Source organism: Equus asinus, chromosome 11 (genome assembly GCF_041296235.1).
Source record: "Equus asinus isolate D_3611 breed Donkey chromosome 11, EquAss-T2T_v2, whole genome shotgun sequence".
Classification (NCBI taxonomy): Eukaryota; Metazoa; Chordata; class Mammalia; order Perissodactyla; family Equidae; genus Equus; species Equus asinus.
Genome location: NC_091800.1, coordinates 2734829 through 2754888, shown reverse-complemented (window position 1 = coordinate 2754888; position 20060 = coordinate 2734829). Strand labels below are relative to the sequence as shown.

The following is a 20060-nucleotide window of genomic DNA, read 5'->3' as shown; positions in this document are numbered from 1 at the left end:
TATTTTTCCTTTTTCTCCCCAAAGCCCCCCTGTATATAGTTGTATATTTTTAGTTGTGGGTCCTTCTAGTTGTGGCATGTAGGATGTTGCTCCAGCATGGCCTGATGAGCAGTGCCATGTCTGTGCCCAGGATCTGAACCGGTGAGACCCTGGGCCGCCGAAGTGGAGCGTGAGAACCCAACCACTTGGCCACGGGGCCAGTCCCTAATTTTAACTTAATTTTAGAAAATATTTATCAAGTTTTTCGTATCTGCCAGGAATTAATGGTCTTAGGCAATGGTGAATATACAGGTATCTTTAAAGAACTCACAACTTGGTAGATTATGAACACAAGAGCAAAATACCACTAGTAGTGAGATGAATGCCAAAATAGTGATGTCAGAGACTTCTAGTAGTGCAGATGAGAGACTGCCTGATGTGCAGGGAGTTAGAAGGAAGATGAGGGAGGAAGGGTCAGCAGGAAACTGCCAGTTAAAGCCGTGGGGTGGTGGTGTCTTTTGTTCTGGAACTAGGGAGAACACAGGCTCCCCAGTTGGGCCAAGAAGCAGTGTTGGACTAGGGCCAGAAGCATGAGAGCGATTAATATGGGGAATATTTGCTATTGATGGTGGCTTGTTTTTCATTTGATAATCAAATAGTTCAGAAGGTGATTTTGCTCCCATCATTTTAGGTCAGCTGATCTAGCACTTATATAAAGTCATCAGCAATTGACTGATGAGATCAGAAAGGAATTTAGGGTTTTGATCCACTCGATTTGGATATTTTTAAGACTGTAAAAAAGACATTTAGCTTAATACCCAATTGCTTTGCTAGTTAAAGTCTTTTGTATGTAAAATATTCAGTAGATGTTTGTGCTGGGTCGAGGTTTGGGTGGAATAGCTTTAACTAACACTTTTTGTTGGCTGTCTTCTTCTACAGGTGTTGGAAATTATTAGCTCTTCTAGCTTTTACGTTATTTAAATACAATAGTATCATTGGACTAAAATGTTCCTGATGCCAACCTCTTCAGAGTTAAATAGTGGGCAGAACTTCTTGACTCAGTGGATGACCAATCCTTCTCGGGCTGGGGTCATATTAAATCGTGGATTTTCTATTTTGGAAGCAGACGAAGAGAATCGAGCAAATGTGAACATTTCTACCAGCTTTCCGGTTAAAGCCACGCGTTTTTCAAATAGTTTCAGTTTTATAAGTGAAGAAGATTCACTTCGTGAAGAACAGAGATTGGAGTGTAACAGCCCTTACAAACTACAACCTGATAAATCTGAAGCACTTACAGTCTTTCCTTTAACTAAAGAGGAACTTCCAATAGCGGCATGTCAGGATGCTCCTGGACACTGGGGAGATCACAAAAATGACGCTATGTCAGATCTTGCGAGTGAATTCAAAAAAGTGGCTTACAAAGACCCGCTTTTCAAAAAGCTTGAGCAGGTATAACAGGATTTGGCCTAAATATGTCTTTGTGTTATTGCAGGTTTCTGTTTATGATGAAAAGTAATCTGTTTCAGGTTCTCTTTTTCTTCCCCTTTACTGTGAAATCCTCAGAATACCAGATTTTGCCTTTTGACTAATATGAAATGTTTAATATGTAAGTCATAAATATAAAACTTAAAATAACGATATCTTTAAATTTCTACCTCATTTGGTAAGAACTAAATTAGAAATGGTTGATCAAATATTAGGCGGGACAAGTTGATCATAAATGTACTGATACTTATTTTAAGTACTGATACTTATTACTATTTTAAGAATCACAGACGTCATATGACTTTTTCTGTTTCTTAGTTGAGATTGTCAATATGGTCTCCTTCATAAAAAATTGGATTTTAGAGTTTTGGTGGCAGATTTAGTTACTTAGGGATCCCTCTTTGAAACTCTTTATTAGGGAAGATATGAGAAGGGAGATCAGAGGCATTCAGATAAATGTAAGGAGGAAAGCTCCATAAAGAAGTGTAAAGTTGGTTTAATAAAGTTATTTTATGTTTGAAAAGCTGAAAGAAGTACAACAGAAGAAGCAGGAACAACTGAAGAGGCAACAGTTAGAGCAGCTACAAAGACTCATGGAAGAACAAGAGAGGCTGCTTACCGCGGTGTCTGGGCAGCATACACTCCCAGGTATTTTTTTGCTTACATAGGGTCTTCAGTTAGCACAGTGATAGACGGTCACTTACATTTCTTACCTTTAGTTGTTTGACAGGTTATTTCTACCATTTCTTTATCATAGGGTGCAAACTCCAATTTGTTTAAGGGCTAGGCACATAACTGAAATAGTGGTGGTGTAGTATATTTGGGACAAGTGGGAGCTGTGCCATTCTGGAGCATTTGTGCCCTGCTGAAAGACATTTACATTTATTTATAAAATAAGATTTTAAAAAGACCTAGCAGGGGGCCGGCCCCGTGGCCGAGTGGTTAAGTTCACGCACTCCGCTTCGGTGGCCCAGGGTTTTGCCGGTTCGGATCCTGGGTGCGGACATGGCACCCCTCATCAGGCCATACTGGGGTGGCGTCCCACATGCCACAACCAGAAGGAGCCACAACTAAAAAAAAGGAAAAAAGAAAATATATGGCTATGTACTGGAAAAATAAACTCTTTAAAAAAAAAAAAGACCATACTGCATAGTAACAGAAACATTTTAAATCATGACTCTTAATTTCAAAGTTTCGTAAATCAGCCCTTATTGGTATGCCTGGCATGTAGTAAGGATATTTTCTATTTTGTTTATTCTGTTCTATGTCGTTAAAAAAAAAATGCCAGTCATAACCTGCGTGTTGCATCTCATGATAAAATTACTAACGGGTTGTGTCCCACAGTTTGAAAAACAGTGATCTGGACCAGTATGTTTGCTTTTTGGTGCTACATTTTAGGAGATACACTTTATTGATTCAGGAAAGTGCCTGTTGTTCACAGGTTGCTCTGAGCATTGAGAGTACAAAGAAGAAAAGACATTGGCAAATGAGCGTGCAGAATGTGGCTGGGTGGGACTGGGGAGTGGTGGTGGTGGTGGTGATGAGAAATGTAGCAAATGAAGAATGGTGTAGAGAATTTGGATGTTCATCTTAGGGAATGTAGACAATGTGGTGTGCATCTTGAAATAGTTGAATGGTTCAGGGTTCCTTTATGGAATACATAAAAAGAATAATCACGATTACTTAAATAACAGCCTGTGATACTTTTTAGGGTAGAAATAGCACTATGATAGAGCAATAGGGAAGCATATTTCAAAGTTATTAATATAAGAACTAGCCCCATTCAGTTATGTCTCTTGAGGGCAGTGGTTTCACACTGTTTAGTCTCAGGACCCCTTAACACTCTTAAATTATTGAGGACTTCAAAGAGCTTTTGTCATATGGGGGGCTATAGATTTCAATATTTACTTATATTAGCAATTAAAACTGAGAAGTTGAAAAACTAATTCATTTAAAATAATCAATTACGTGTCATCACAAATAACATTTTTTAATGAAAAACTTTTCTAAACAATTAGAAGAATAGGATTGTTTTATATTTTTAAAAATCTGTTTTTGTTTTTGTTTTTATTTTTCCTTTTTCTCCCCAAAGCCCCCGGGTACATAGTTGTGTATTTTTAGTTGTGAGTCCTTCTAGTTGTGTATGTGGGATGCCACCTCAGCATGGCTTGATGAGCGGTGCCATGTCCACGCCCAGGATCCGAACCGGCGAAACCCTGGGCTGCCGAAGCGGGGTGCAAGAACCTAACCACTTGGCCAGGGGGCTGGCCCCTAAAAATCTGTTTAACTTCTGGCTTAAAATAACTCAGCTGATTCTCATATCTACTTCTGCATTCAATCTCTTGAGTTGTTTTGGTTGAAGTATGTGAAAAAAATCCAGCCTCACATGGATATGTAATTGGAAAAAGGAGAGAGGAGTATTTTAATAGCCTTTTCAAATAATTGTGGTTATTTCTTTGATGTTGCACCCAAACTCAACAAGCCGTCATTTCTTAGCTACTGTTCTCAGTGTGGAATATGAAATCATGTCAATGAACTATTTGTACTCTGTTAAATTAAAATGTATTGGAATATCTTGGCTTTTTTTTTTTTTTTTAAAGATTGGCACCTGTGCTAATATCTGTTGCCAATCTTCTTTCTTTCTTTTTCCTTCTCCCCAAAACCCCTTTGTACGTAGTTGTATATTCTAGTTGTGAGTGCCTCTGGTTGTGCTATATGGGATACTGCCTCAGCATGGCCTGACGAGTGGTGCCATGTCCATGCCCAGGATCCAAACTGGTGAAACCCTGGGCCGCTGAAGCGGAGTGAACTTAATCACTCCGCCATGGGGCCAGTCCCTATCTTGATATTTTGAATGGATCTTTCATTGCGCATGATTTGGTAAAATCGTGCATTGGTTATTTGGAAAATAGTGGTTTACTGAGTTACATAGGTCTGTAAAATATTGACATATTTCATTATATAATATCAAAAAATTATATCTATTAGTATCGCTATAACTCTCATCATAAAAGTCTTATTATAAAGCTGTCAAGCTCGTGGTGGTGTACTTGTTTTCTAAAATTCAAATTTTTACTTGAAAGTTCAAATTTTGTCATTCGCAAGAAATACCATCAGTTGTTTTCCTTGAAGTGACTAGCTTACTTGTTTCATTTTTGAGAAAATGTCTGTCAAGTACCAAGGTTTAAATCATCATAATTTGTCGTTTATTCTTTCAGATAAAAATGATTTTCCTTGGAAGAAGTAGCTACTCAAGCTTACAATTCAAAAAATTACACAGCTGGGGGTGGCCCGGTGACGTGGTGGTTAAGTTTATCTGCTCTGCTTTGGTGGCCCGGGGTTCACAGGTTTGGATCCTGGGTGTGGAACTAGCACCACTTGTCAAGCCACACTGTGGTGGTGTCCCACATAAAATAAAGGAAGATTGGCACAGATGTTACTTCAGTGACAGTCTTCCTCAAGCAAAAAGAGGAAGATTGGCAACAGATGTTAGCTCAGGGCCAAATCTTCCTCAGCAAAAAAAACCACAAAAACCCCACAGCCATGTCTTGGTTTACAGCAGAAATGATTTATGCATACTCCTTATTTTGTCCTATAGAATGTTCAAAAGACATGTACTCTAGGGTTGAGATTTAATTAAAAAAATTAATACTTTCTGTTACTTTATCTAGGACATTCTTAAGTAAAAGTTAAAAAAAAATTTTTTTTTTTGAGGAAGATTAGTCTTGAGCTAACATCCTTGCCCATCTTCCTCTACTTTATATGTGTGACACCTGCCACAGCATGGCTTGCCAAGCGGTGCGTAGCTCCACACCCGGGATCTGAACTAGCAAACCCTGGGCCACCAAAGCAGAACGTTTGAACTTAATGGCTATGCCACCAGGCAGGCCCAAAACTTTTTTAAACTGCAAGTGCATGATGATGGTAAATACTGTAACTGCTAGCACAGTTGGGTGCTGCTGTCCTGCTGTCTTGCTTTTGAGAAAGGACACCAGGAGTTTCCATTTTGCTTTTGCACCATCAGTGTATATTCAGTACAGTGAAAAAGGCAAATACTACCTAAATATTTTATGAAAATAGTTTTGACCTGGTGGATGCCCTGAAAGAGTCTTGGAGACCTCCAGGGGTTTACAAACGACGCTGAGAACTACTACTTTGGGATATTGCTCTTTTATCAAAGACGTCTTTAGGCTGAAGTAGGATGACTATTAGTCAAAAATATTTAGATGAGAGTATTGTTATAAAAAAGGAAGCAAGGTCAAACCTACTATTCAATTAGGCCCTACTTGATCTCAGTTTTATTCATGGGCTGGGGGTGAGGTAGATAGGTATTAGAGATATGTGGCCCAGCTCTTTTATGAAACACTTCTCATTGTGTCTTCTCTTTTAAATTTAGTTGAGACAATCTGGGAGAACAGAGGTATAGTAGCAGGATTTCGAGGAGCTGGTGCAGCAGGCAAGATGGCTAATATTGCCATCTACCCTCCAAGAATTATATCTGAGAGAGATATAGAAGGGGAATCTTCTCTCTGTTTATTTATTTTAAAAGCAGAGACTTGAGAAACAAAACAGACAAAATAATACAGGAAATTTAGAAACTATATGGAAAAGTATGAAACAGAAAGGTCACCCATAATTCCACTACCTGAGGATACCAAGATGTTAATCTAAAGGGAAGACTTTTCTATGTTGTGACACAGAGCAGTTATTGATCATTAGGGAACAATTCGGATCATTTGTTAACTATTTGCATTGGTGCTCTATCTAACTGTGTTTGTCATAGATCTGCAGAGTTGACAACTCCAGCAGTGCTTTTGATAGATGTAGCATGAATGGTGCCTTCCAGAATTAGGCAGTGCTGCAGCTCTGCTATGTACACACTGTCTGCAAATGAATCGTAGTATAAATAAACTTTTAATTAAAATTCTGCAAGGGTCACTTTGGAATTTTAAAATTTCATGATTTTGTTAAACAGTTTCTTAATAAGGAAGAAAAAATATTGCTATCACGTTGGAGAAAACTTTGTGGTAGGGGTCACTAACAGGCAGGAGAGAAAAATGTTAAAGAAAGTCATCAAGTTTGTTGATTTTCTTAATTGCAAGGTCTAACTCTACTTCCTGATGATAAGAGCCAGAAGTACAGATCTCCAGGAAATGCAACCACTGTGGAGAAAACCGCACCCTTCTTATCCTCATGTATCTACCAGAATCAAACCCAAGAAAAAATGCACACTTCCAACATTTTAGCCAATGAACAAAACTTCTGTAGGACTACTCATCAAGATTTTATCTTAACTTCAAAAAGTGGTGCTTCTCCCAATTTGTTTTATGAGGCACAGTATCAAGAAGCGCTTGTGAAAAAAAATGATTTGAAGGAAGAAAACCAAAACCATCCTATAGGTGAGTTCCTTATACATATTTCTCTCTTCTGTACTTAACTGACAGTGTTACCAAGTTGTCCTAAGACAAGAAAAGTTTTTTCTGCATTGTTTTCCTGTCCTCTTCTGCTTTGTGAGGTCCTACGTGCTGCATAGCTACTGAGCCTGGTTTGGATGTAGAACTGGACATAGAATTTGTGACTTTCTGAGAACAGTTGCGGTATTCATGCTGACTTTAAACCTTGCATGGTAGTATGGGGTCTTCAAAAAGGGAGGCAACAAAAGTTCTGCCTGTACATTTTTCTTTGAAAGCTTAGAAATAGTTTGAGGTTGAGTGAATATGTGTGCTGTGGTGGTTGGGCACTTGATAGAAGATGCGAAATATGAGAAACAGGTTGCTGATGGGAGTTATTACTTATAAAAGAAATACCTCCAACCCCGAGACTTGGTTTGTTTTCACTATACCTCTGTATTCCCAGCACCCTGTGTGTTCCTGCCAGAAAACTGACCCTCAGTGTCTGATGTCTGAATTCATGGAGCTCTTATGGCGTTTCTGGTATATTTTCTTCTGGTCTTTTTTTTTTTTTTTTTAAGTTCTATTTCTGTGTCGCTCCCGCCCCCCCTGCCTTTTTTCACATTTTGTGATCATAGAATATTGCTTAATAAATTGTATTCTTTTCCCACTCACGCTGGAAAATGCTTATGGTATGTTCTGTAGTCTTCATAACCATAATTTTAATGGTTGTCATTATGTTAGTTATCAATAATATATCAATATTTAATGTTCTTTGTGGTAAGACAGTTGTTGCTAGTATTTTAAATTTAAATTTAATTTTCAATTTTAATGTTGTTTTTATGAATATATTCTTTTGAGTCAGTTATAAAAAAATGTAAATAATATGACCAAAGGTGTCTGTACTTATTACTACTTAGAATGGGGCACCTCTGTGCGTAATATCTTATTCCTATTTTACGGCAGTTCCTTGGTATGGAAAGGTCAAATGTCTTTTTCTTATTTTTTAAACAATACGCTCCCCTAATCTTTTACTTTGGAAGATTTCAAACATCCAGAAGAGTTGAAAGACCACTGCAATGATTACCAGTATACCCATTACCTAAATTCAACAGTTAATATTTTGCCATTTTACTTTGTCTATATACATTTGTATGTGTGTATATATATCTGTATCTATACCTATATCTATTTCTCTATCTACATGTATATATAATTTGCTAAGTTATTTCCTTGCAGGTAATATGCAGACATTATGTTAACATCATTTAAGTATTTTAGCATGCATCAAGTAAAAATTAGGACATTCTTATATATAACTACAATACTATTATTATACCTAGGGAGATTAACAATAATTCCTTAATATTCAAATCCATTTTTGAGTTCCCCCTATTATCTCAAAAATGACTTTTAAAGGTGTTTTTTTAAAAAACTGGGATCCAGTCAAGTTCATGTATTACATTCAATTGTTAACTCTCTAATCTTTTTTAATTTAGAAAAGCCTACACCTTTTTTTCATAGCATTAACCTTTTGAAGAATGTCATGTTTCAATTAGGGTTTTGTAGTTTTTTATCATATTAAAGAAATCCTTGTGAGTTCTAAAATCATTGGCACACATTACTTTTAACTAAAGATTTTTTTAGCATAGTAACTTGTGAAATTCTCAAGTTTAAGACTTTAATCTGCTTTTTTTGAACTAAATTGTTCCTAATTTTTATTCTAGGAGAAGGTATTTTACCATGTTGGGAGAAAATGACGGAACAGATTCAGGAAGGGAATGATACAAATGTAAAAAACATTGGTGACTCCTCAGAAGTGGTGAATATTGAAGAAAGGTATCCTCCATGTTGACAGGAATAAGAATGTGACAGTTTACTATAATAGCCAGCCGTTATTACTGAGCACTTTCTTTATTTGAAAGCTCCCTAGTTTTCTTGTTTTTGCTTGAATATGCTTTTAAGTATGAGGTTGAAGATTGAACTCATCACATACTATCAGGAACAGAAAGAGGTTGGGAGATACATCAGGTAAAGTAGCTTTGACATTGTATTGGAAGAATTGAGCAAGATTTTTTCACCTACAAGAAATACCTGGATAAAATTAATCTTCTCTCAAATAGTTAGGTAAATTCTATTTTGGAAAAGAGAAAAACAAATTAAATATTGGAGTCTCACATTTGGTATTATTTACAAATTATAATGGCAGAAGTCTGGTTACAGAATTAAAAAATTTTTATGACATAAAATATCAGTATTGAGATTATTTATGATTTTCTTAAATATTTGAAGTATTTTAATATACATTATGGATGGACAAATGACTTTTTTGATTGTTGCTCTATTTACATTGTTAAGGATCTTTCTTAATTAAAAAATGTGTATTCAATGAACTATTTCTGAAATATATTTTAAAGTTAAGTAATGAATATGTTTCTACGAAAGCTAATCTAAGGTCAGTAGATGGATTTCAAAAGGGTTTTTTCCAAATCCTATGTAGAGTGTTGTATGTATCTGTATTTTGGGAGATGCAGCGGGGTTGTTGCTTTCACTGGATTCTCTATGGAGGTCAGTGACTTTCAAAAGTTTAGTTCTCAGTGTAGTCAGGGGTGTCTGTATCAGGCACGCTAAATGTAAAATGTTCAGCACATCATGATTTGCATACTAAACAACTTTATTTTTATGATTAGGCCTATTAAAGCTGCTATTGGAGAAAAGAAACAGACATTTGAAGACTACTTAGAAGAACAAATTCGGTTGGAAGAACAAGCACTAAAACAAAAACAGCTAAGGGTTGGCATTTCCACTGTTTTGATTAAATTGTCTGAGGCTTTAGATATTTATTTCTAATTGCTTTAATAATAACTTTGAAGGGCCTGACCCCGTGGCTGAGTGATTAAGTTTGTGCACTTCACTTCGGTGGCCCAGGGTTTTGCCAGTTGAGATCCTGGGCGCGGACATGGCACCACTCATCAAGCCATGCTGAGGCGGCGTCCCACATGCCACAACTGGAAGGACCCACAGCTAAAAATACACAACTATGCACTGGGGGGCTTTGGGGAGCAAAAGGAAAAGTAAAATCTTTAAAAAAAACAACTTTGAGATTACTTGGATATACTAGAAATAATTCAAATATTGTTTTTTTATTTTAGGAAACAGAAGGATCATTGTTAATCAAATCAAAACCAAAACAACCGTTCTTAAAACGAGGAGAAGGTTTAGCTAGATTTACTAAAGCTAAATCTAAGTTGCAGAAAGGGAGAGAAGGTGAACTAGTGACTAATCAGAGCATTTCAGAGGACCAAGCTGTGTTTAAAGTAGACAGACAGCAATTCCAGCGGAAAACTGCTTTTATAAGTAAAGAACCGTGTACAGAGAACCTTCCTGCTAGAAAAAACAGTAAAGCTGGAACGAAAAGTGGTTCTGTCACACTCAGTCAAAAGCCGAAAGTGCTTAAGAGTAATAATAGGAAAAGTCTGTCTCCGTCAGGATGGAAAATACCAGCAGGGAAGAAAGGTGATGGGCAATTTAGAGACCAGATCAAATTGAGAAGAAAAGTGGAATCTAATAATAAAGAAAATGTACCTGAGTCTACAAAACCTTTTGATAGTGGTTGCAAAGTCTGGAATAGCACACAAGGTAAAGACAAACTCCCCCTTTCGACTGGGCTGGCCAGCTGCATGGCTTCTAAGAGCCTGAAAGGTGAGACCTTGAAAGAGTCAGAATCTTCTCTTGACGTTTCTCTTCAGAAAAAGTTAGAGAACTGGGAACGAGAAAAGGAAAAGGAAAACTTGGAATTAGATGAATTTTTGTTTTTGGAACAAGCTGCTGATGAAATATCATTTTCCAGTAATTCCTCTTTTGTGCTGAAGATCTTAGAGAGGGACCAACAGATCTGTAAAGGTCACCGGCTGTCTTCTACCCCTGTCAAAGCTGCACAGCAGGAGAAGACGACAGCATCGGATCGCAGTAGTCTCCGTAACCAAAATGAGGATCCAGACCTTCCTGAACATGAATGTAAGGGTGACTGTGAAGTCGCAACCAAGCAGCTTGATTCAGTGGCCTCACCCGATGGATTGAAGGAACAGTCATGTAAAGTCACTAGGAAAGCATTCCAAATGAGCACTTCTGAAAGGCAAACTAGGTGGAAGGCAAGTGATGATGAAGGTGTTATGAGCAGTGACAGTAGCACTAACTCTGAGGAACAACTTGATGTTACCGTAAAACTATCAATGGAGGATAAAGAAAGGTGCTTCCGCAGCAGAGAGGATAGTCCACAAGTCTGTGATGGTAAGGGACCTTTTAGGGACACTGGGACTCAAGAAGAAGATAAAAGGAGAGATGTTGATTTAGATTTGTCTGATAAAGATTATAGTAGTGATGAGTCTGTCATAATAGAAAGCTTGAAAAATAAAGTTTCCGAGTCCTCAAGAAGACCCTCATCAATAAATATGAGTAAAATTGACTTTGATGATGAAAGAACATGGACCGACCTTGAAGAGAATTCATTTAAACATGATGGTATTCTTGGGAATGAAGCCGTTTATGGGACTCCCCAGATAACCTACCCTAAAAAGAGTGAAATAGGTGTATTGGACAAAACAATAAAAAGGAAAGTTGCCCCCGTCAAGAATGGAGAAGACTTGAGCAGTTCCAGCAGGGGCACAAATCCTCCTCTTGCATCGGATCTGATGATGAAATTCTTCCCTTCTTTGAAACCTAAACCAAAATCTGGTTCACTCTTGGGAAATGAACCGAAGTTATCCGTAAGTCAAGACCAGCCACCTGGTAAGTCAGAGCATTATAAAATATTTATCAGAATGTTAGAAATTTAACATTTATTTTATCAGTATGTTGTCAGAATGCTTAAAATCCTTATCTTTCTAGTTGCTCAGGAGAAGTCTAATTAGTAGGTGACTTGTTAAAATTTGATTTGTTTGTGGGTCTAAATAATGTAATAGTCACTAGTATAAGAGATTAGGATGAATTGTGATCTCAGATTTTTCAAATTTAAGCTTGTGTCTTATTTCCAAGGCTTTAAAGTTAATTACTTTATTATAAAGTGCGATAACATTTAATTTTCTTTTACAACTGAGGAGTACCCAATTTATGGTTTGTGTTACTGTGGGGTGAAATTTTGTGTGTGGATAGTTTTTTTAATGACAGTGTTTTTACTTAATTCTTTTAGTGCCTCATGCATTAACTTGCTAACTATGACCAAGAAGAAATACAGTATAATTGAAGTTTCCTTTCTTCCCCAGACCTGGGCTCTTAGTCCCCTTCCCTAGGGGCATTAGCATTCCCATTTCATCTTTGTATTCAAAAAAGGTTCCATGCAGGGGGCTGGCCTGTGGCGTAGTGGCTAAGTTTGCGCCCTCTGCTTTGGTGGCCCCAGGTTCGCAAGTTCAGATCCCGGGCTTAGACCTAGCACCGCTCATCAAGCCATGCTGTGGCAGCATCCCACATAAAGTGGAGGAGGATTGGCACAGAGGTTTGCTCAGTGACAGTCTTCCTCAAGCAAAAAGAGGAAGATTGGCAACAGATGTTAGCTCAGGGCCAATTTCCTCACACAAAAAAGGAAAGAAAAGATTCCATGTGTATGAAAGCATGTGTATGTCTATATAATCTCCTCCCTTCTAGACAAATGAAAAGACGCTTTGTTTTTTAATTGTGCTTTGTTTTAAAGATTGGCACCTGAGCTAACATCTGTTGCCAGTCTTCTTTTTTCTTCTCCCAAAGCCCCCAGTACCTAGTTGTATATTCTAGTTATGCGTGCCTCTGGTTGTGCTCTGTGGGACGTCACCTCAGCGTGGCCTGATGAGCAGTGCCATGTCCACGCCCAGGATCCGAACCAGCAAAATCTTGGGCCACTGAAGCAGAGCGTGCAAACTTAATCACTCAACCACGTGGCTGGCCCCCTACACGCTTTTCATAAACCATTCTGCAGCTTGCTTATAATAAATTTTGAAGATTGTTCTAACACATGTACACAACTACCTCATTCCATTTAATGACTATATAGTATTCAGTTGATGTGATGGACTTTTTAAACTTAGACTGAAAAGCTCTTCCATTATATCATGTTATATTATAAACTGTGAATGCCTAGCAAAGCATAGATGCTTTAAAATATAAATTATAACTTAAGCTGTTTAAAAAAAGCCTCTAATTTTAAAAGTAGTACTTTTTTGCAGAAAGTTTTGAAGCCTAAAAAGTACAGAAGCAAAAATATTTATAACTAAGCTACCCAAAGGTAACTATGATATAATTTTGGGGTATTTCCTTCCAGTCATTTTTCCTGTGTGTTTTTTTTTTTTTTTAAAGATTTCATTTTTTTCCTTTTTGTCCCCAAAGCCCCCCGGTACGTAGTTGTATATTCTTCGTTGTGGGTCCTTCTAGTTGTGGCATGTGGGACGCTGCCTCAGCGTGGTCTGATGAGCAGTGCCATGTCCGTGACCAGGATTTGAACCAACGAAACACTGGGCTGCCTGCAGCGGGGCACGCGAACTTAACCACTCGGCCACAGGGCCAGCCCCTCCTGTATATTTTTAATATGGTAGAGACATATATTATAACTTGACTCATCCTTTTCGACCAGGTGTATAATATGCATTGGCCATATCATTAAACTCTTTGTGTACTTTATAAATGGTTGCAGAGCATTATATGAATGTAGCATAATTTTATTCAGTAATTTCCTTAGACACTTAAATTATTTTTCACTATTAGAAATAACACTGTAATGCATATTTTTGTGCAAAACTATTTGTATGATTTTACAGGTTTGTTAAACTAGATTTTTAGAAGTAGGATAATTGGGTCAAAGGATAGATATGGGTATTTTAATCTTGTGATGTAAATCAGATTTCTTTTCTAACAGGGTTGTTGCAGGACAGAAGTATTTTACTCTTTCAAATAGCAAATTTGATATGGAAAAAAATCTTAATTTGTATTTCTTTAATTAGTTGGGGGTAAACTTTGATTTTGGTATTGATTAGTGCCTTAGATCTTTTGTGAATTACGTATTCATGTTCTTAAACTTTTTTGTTTTTTGTTTTTGGGGGTTTTTTTAACTGAGGAAGATTCACCCTGAGCTAGCATCTGTTGCCAATCTTCCTTTTTTTGCTGAGGAAGATTCACTCTGAGCTAACATCTGTGCCAGTTTTCTTCTATTTTATTGCCACCACAGCATGGCTGCCAACGACTTGTATAGTAGGTCAGAGTCCAGGAGCTGAGCCCAGGCTGCCGAACTTAACCATGGGGCTGGCCCCCTTAAGCTATTTTTATATATCAGTTTTAAAAAATATTTATCTAAATGATTTCTTTTTATATGTAATGTTAATTCATTATCAAATTGGATACTCTTTTGAGGTAGAATAATTTGATTCTTTCTTAAATTTAGACTGATTTCTTGTGGAAAGTTAGGCAATATAATTTTGTTAGTAGAAGCATAGCATTTTTTTTTTTAAGATTTTATTTTTTTCCTTTTTCTCCCCAAAGCCCCCCGGTACGTAGTTGTATATTCTTCGTTGTGGGTCCTTCTAGTTGTGGCATGTGGGACGCTGCCTCAGCATGGCTTGATGAGCAGTGCTATGTCCGTGCCCAGGATTCGAACCAAATGAAACACTGGGCCGCCTGCAGCGGAGTGTGCGAACTTAACCACTTGGCCACGGGGCCAGCCCCGAAGCATAGCATTTTAATTGTACAGTTGTTTACCATATTTTTGGCTCTTAGAGTTAATAGAGCTAGCTAGTGGTTTTGCTGCTGAAGGCCCTTTGTGAAGTTCAATATTTATGGCCTATTTTGTAGTTGACAGTGCTCGATCTCAAGTTTTGAGAGAGAAAGTTATTGAATTGGAAATGGAAATAGAAAAATTTAAAGCTGAGAACACATCTTTAGCTAAACTTCGCATTGAACGAGAAAGAGCCTTGGAAAAACTCAGGTAAGTTTGCAGTGATTGTTTTATCTTTAAGATTATATCTAAAATATTTGAAACAATTTTTATCAGTCCAGTAGTATAAATGAAAAGGAATTGAAATCTATACCACATAGGAATTTTTTAATTAAATAACCCATTGTGGTCAGAGATGTGTTAAAAGAATTTTCTTAGTTGACGAGATCATGAATTGAAATTTGGAAAGCAGTTTGGAGCCATGAATTCAAGTGCTGCCGTGGCCAGTGTAGTAATTTCCTGGAGTTGCTCTAAGTGTAACAAAGTACACACAAACTGAGTGGCTTAAAACAACAGAAATTTATTTCTTCAGGGTTCTGGAGGCTAGAAATTTGAAGTCAAGGTGTCAGCAGAGCCATACTTCTCTCCTGTCTTCTAGTGGTTGCTGACGATCCTTGGTATTCCCTGACTTGCAGCTGGACATTTGGGTTGTTCCTACTTTTGGTTATTGTGAATAATGCTGCCATTAACATTGGTGTACAAATCTCTGTTCAAATGTCTGCTTTTAATTCTTCTGGATATATACCTAGGGGTAGAATTGCCAGATCATATGGTAATTCTATACTTGAGTTTTTGAGGAACTGCCCTAATTTTCCACAGTGGCTACACCAGGTTATATTGCATTAATTGATTTGCATATGTTGAACTAAGCTTGCATCCCAGGGATAAATCCAGCTTGGTCATGGTGTATAATCCTTTTACTGTGCTGTTGAATTTGGTTTGGCAGTATTTTACTGAGGGTTTTTACATCTATGTTTGTCAGAGATATTGGCCTGTAGTTTTCTTTTCTCGTGGTATCTTTGTCTGGCTTTGATATCGGAGTGATACTAGCCTCATAAAATGAGTTCGGAAGTATTCCTTCTTCCTTGTTTGGAAGAGTTTAAGAATGATCGGTATTAATTCTTCTTTGAATGTTTGATAGAATTTACCTATGAAGCCGTCTGGTCCTGGACTTTTCTTTGTTAGGAGGTTCTTGATTACTGATTCAGTCTCCTTATGTTATTGGTCTGTCAGGCTTTCTGTTTCTTCTAGATTCAGTTTTGGTAGGTTGTATGTTTCTAGGAATTTATCCATTTCTGCTAGGTTATTCCAATTTTTTGGAATATGATTGTTCATAATATGATCTTTTTTCTTTCTGATACATCTATTGTAATGTCTCCTCTTTCATTTATGATTTTGAGTCTTTTCTCTTTTTTTCTTAGTCTATTTGAGGGTTTGTCAATTTTGTGTGGATTTTTCTTCCTGAGACTCTCATAATACATATATTGGTTCATTTTACAGTCTCCCATAAATCCCATAGGCTTTCTTTGTTCTTTTTTATTCTTTTTTCTCCTCTGACTGGATAACTTCAAATTACCTGTCTTTGAGTTCAGAGAGTCTTTCTTCTGCTTGATTGAATCTGCTGTTGAAGTTTTCTGTTGCATTTTTTCACTTTATTTATTGTATTCTTCAGTTCCAGAATTTCTATTTGGTTCTTTTTTTATGATTTCTTTCTTTTTGTTGAGCTTCTCATTTTGTTTCATGTATTGTTTTCCTGATTTTGTTGAGTTATCTGTTTTCTCTTGTAGCTTGCTGAGCTTCCTTAAAACAATTATTTTGAATTCTTCATCAGGCAATTTGTATATCTCCCTTTCTTTGGGATTGGTTACTGGAGCTTTATTAGTTTCCTTTGGTGGTGTTGTGTTGGCCTGATTCTTCATGATCCTTGTAGCCTGTGGTGACGTCTTTGCATTTGAAAGAGCAAACACCTCTTCCTGTCTTTACAGATTGGTTTTGGCAAGTAAAGACCTTCTCCTGCTGGATCCCTGGACTGATGAGTCTGTTTCCAGCATCACAGATCGAGTGGGGTTTTAGCCAAATCTCATGGCTGCTTCTGGGTCCAAAATAGGGTCTACAGTTGGCAGGCGTGGTACCAGGGGCACTGGGGGGCATGGTTGCTGCTGGAGCCCCAGTTGGACAGGACTGCTTCTGGGACCACAGTCAAGCAAGGCTGGAGCTAAGTCATGGGGCTGCTTTTGGGTCCACTGTTAAATCTGCAGGCAATGGGTCTATTACCAAGAGTGATTGTGGGTGTGATTCCTGTCTGATTTCTGAGCATCATCCTGCTGGGCCCCTGGGTATCCTCCTGCTGGTTCCCTGGGTGGGCAGGACTACCTCCAGTACCATGGTAGAGCAGGGCTGGAGCTGAGTCACGGGTCTGTTTCAGGATCTGTAGTTGGAACCGAGGTCCGTGGGCCTGTTACCAAGGGCACAGGTGGGCATGGCTTCTGCCAGGTCGTTTGGCAGATGGCGCTGGAGCTGAGTCCACAGGGAGACCAGGGTGGTTTTGGTCTACAGCCTGGACAACGTTTGGTGCTGCTACTGGGGTACAGGCCTGCCTTTTCAGAGTGGCTGTCCTTGATCTTAGGCTTCACTGGGTTTCTCTACCTCCTACCTGGATCCTAGAGCTCCCACAAAAGCACTTTTGTCCATGAATGGCTGTCAGATTGTTGTTTGTGGGGGAGTATGTGAGCCACAGACAACCTATTCCACCATCTTGCTGATGCCACTCTCCCTGTGCTCTTAACTCAGCATCTAGAATGAACCTGCCTTATGACAGTTCTGCTTGACATTCTCCTAAGCTAAATACCAAAGTCCTCACAGTGGTGTGTGTAAGACTCTAATCCATCTGGCCCTCTGGGGTTTTTTTGTTTTGACGTTTTCTGCTATTGTTCTTTCTCTTGCTCACTCTTTTTTTAGCCACACTGGCCTCCTGGCTGTTCTTTGAACACATCAAGCTTATTTCTACCTCTGGAGTTTTGCATGTGGTGTTCCCTTTGCCTGAACTGTTTTGTTCGGATATCTTCATGACTGTTGTCTCACTTCCTTCAGGTTTTACTTCAAACATTATCTCAGAAAGATGACCCTATCCTTAATTTCAGTCTTCTACCCTGATATTTCCTAACTCATTCCTTGGTTTATTTTTCTCTTTAACACCACTAATGTTCCATATATTTCACTTATTTATCTTGTTTATCATCATTTCTCTCTCCCATTAGAAGGTAAGAAGCTTCACAGGAATATGGATGCTTATTATTTTCACTGTGGTTTCTCCAGTACCTGGTGTGGTGCTTGATTCATAGTAGGTGCTCGATGAATGCTTGTGGGAGCGATGCCTTATTGAGTTTCAGAACTGTGGATTGAAGATGGATTCACCCACACTCGCAGCTCTGCAATGACAGGCCGTCACCAGTGTTCCATTTTGGCACCACATATGGATTACTATGTCGAAATAGTCTCCTTAGATGTTAACATGGTTTGGTCATTTTAGGAAAGAAATTGCAGACTTTGAACAACAGAAAGCAAAAGAATTAGCTCGAATAGAAGAGTTTAAAAAGGAGGAAATGAGGAAGCTACAAAAAGAACGCAAAGTTTTTGAAAAGTATGCTACAGTTGCAAGAACTTTTCCAGATAAAAAGGAACGTGAAGAAATACAGGTATGCCAGTTTTTTACCTTATACTCATATAAGTTAGTAAAGATGACAGTTTTGTAAGAATCTCAGAGTTATTTGATGTGTCAAAGAGAAATTGGGTATCAACTTATTAATCATCCGTTAACTCAACAAGTAATCTTTCTGAGATACTGCATCAGGAACATCTTTTGTAGTTTGACTTTTAAGGAGTGAAACATATCACTTCTTTTCTTACTAAAGGCTTCCCAAAAAAAGACTACGATAGTGACGTGAATGAATTAACAAGCCAGGAGTTGGAAATTCACCAGTGTAGTGTTGTGTTAATCTCTTTGACCCACTGCACACCAAATACTGTTAGTTCTGTTCATTTGTAATACTTTAAGGCCTATATACTAACTAGCTGTTTAATTCTAAGACTTAGAAACTGATAGGCCAAATTATCAGTCCTATTTATTTCAAAGTTAGAAATAGACATGACTAGAGGAATGTAGTAGTTAAAAAGAACTAATGCATTTCTAGCTAAAACTATAAACCTAGAAAAAACTTAGGTGAATATATTCATGACATTGGCATATGCAAAGATTTGCAAGAGAAGACACGAAGAACAAAATAGAAAAGATAGATATATTGGACTTCATCAAAAGTAAGACTTTCAGTTTATGAAAAGAAAAATTTTAAATGACTGTCCATTGCTTATAACATAAAATGCAAGCTCACCTTCCACTTCTGTATTTAGTTTTTTTTCCATATATCATGTTTTAAATACTAGTATTTTTGAGTTCCGTCCTTTGCTTTCTTCCTTTCCCATGTAGTACACTATCCTTGAACAATCTCATCTGCACACCTCTAGCTTAAGTTATCACACGTCATGTTGGTTAGGGTCTTTAATTCCATTTATTTGTTTTTGTCGGCGAAATGTGCCACTAGGTTTTGGTTAATGCTTAGTTTATTAAATCTAATATGTTAGACTTTAGCAATCTGTTAAAATGTTTATTTCAAAAGGTAATATATTCCCATTCAGAAAGTAGAAAAGGATATGCAGTGAAACCTCTCTCTCTCACCCTCGCTCTGGCCCTTAATTCACCTCTCTTTTGAAGCAGCCAATGTTACCAATCTCTTGTATTTCTCCAGGGAAATTCTAAGCAAATACGTATATATATTCCTAATTAAAAAAAAATTAACAATAGTGTACTGAAATCATTCTGTATCTTAACATAAGGAGCATCTTCATTCTTTATTTCACCATTGAATAGAATTGTGTTATAGAGATGTGCCATAATTTCCTTAACTAAGCATTTATGTTATTTCTGTTCTTTTTCTGTGTATAACAAGTGCCGTCCTGAATAACTTTGTATGTACATTGCCTCTCACAGTCGTTCTTCTGTTTGGTCATTCAGCACCTGGTTATTGGATACCTGCTACTTAGCAGGCGTGTCCTGGGAATACAGTAGTGAGCAAAACAAATTCATCCTTGCCCCCATGTAGCTTACGTATTCAAGTATATCTGTAGGAAAAACTCCTGGAAGTGAAATTTCTAGGTTAAAGGGTATGAATGTTGGTAGACATTGTAAGATTATCCCTCCATAAATGTCACGCCAATTTTCTTTTCTTTTTGAGGCATATTAGCCCTGAACTAACGTCTGCTACCAATCCTCCTCTTTTTGCTGAGGAAGATTGGCCCTGAGCTAACATCCGTGCCCATCTTCCTCTATTTTATATGTGGGACGCCTGCCACAGCATGGCTTGATGAGCGGTGCTAGGTCTGCACTTGGCATCCGAATCATTGAACCCCGGGCTGCCAAA

At 37.8% G+C, this 20060-nt stretch overlaps 1 protein-coding gene across 3 annotated transcripts in view; it reads left to right on the top strand.

Annotated features, from left to right (window-relative positions):
* Positions 1–20060, top strand: part of CPAP (centrosome assembly and centriole elongation protein) — a 53068-nt gene that overhangs the window by 4879 nt on the left and 28129 nt on the right. For all 3 annotated transcript variants that reach the window (XM_014839330.3, XM_014839331.3, XM_014839333.3), the window contains exons 2-9: positions 919–1428; positions 1989–2112; positions 6567–6863; positions 8582–8693; positions 9545–9647; positions 10007–11642; positions 14664–14796; positions 18116–18281. In XM_014839330.3, the coding sequence (XP_014694816.3) occupies positions 985–1428; positions 1989–2112; positions 6567–6863; positions 8582–8693; positions 9545–9647; positions 10007–11642; positions 14664–14796; positions 18116–18281 (3015 nt within the window). In that variant the 5' untranslated portion in view covers positions 919–984. The remainder of the gene's footprint in view (positions 1–918; positions 1429–1988; positions 2113–6566; positions 6864–8581; positions 8694–9544; positions 9648–10006; positions 11643–14663; positions 14797–18115; positions 18282–20060) is intronic.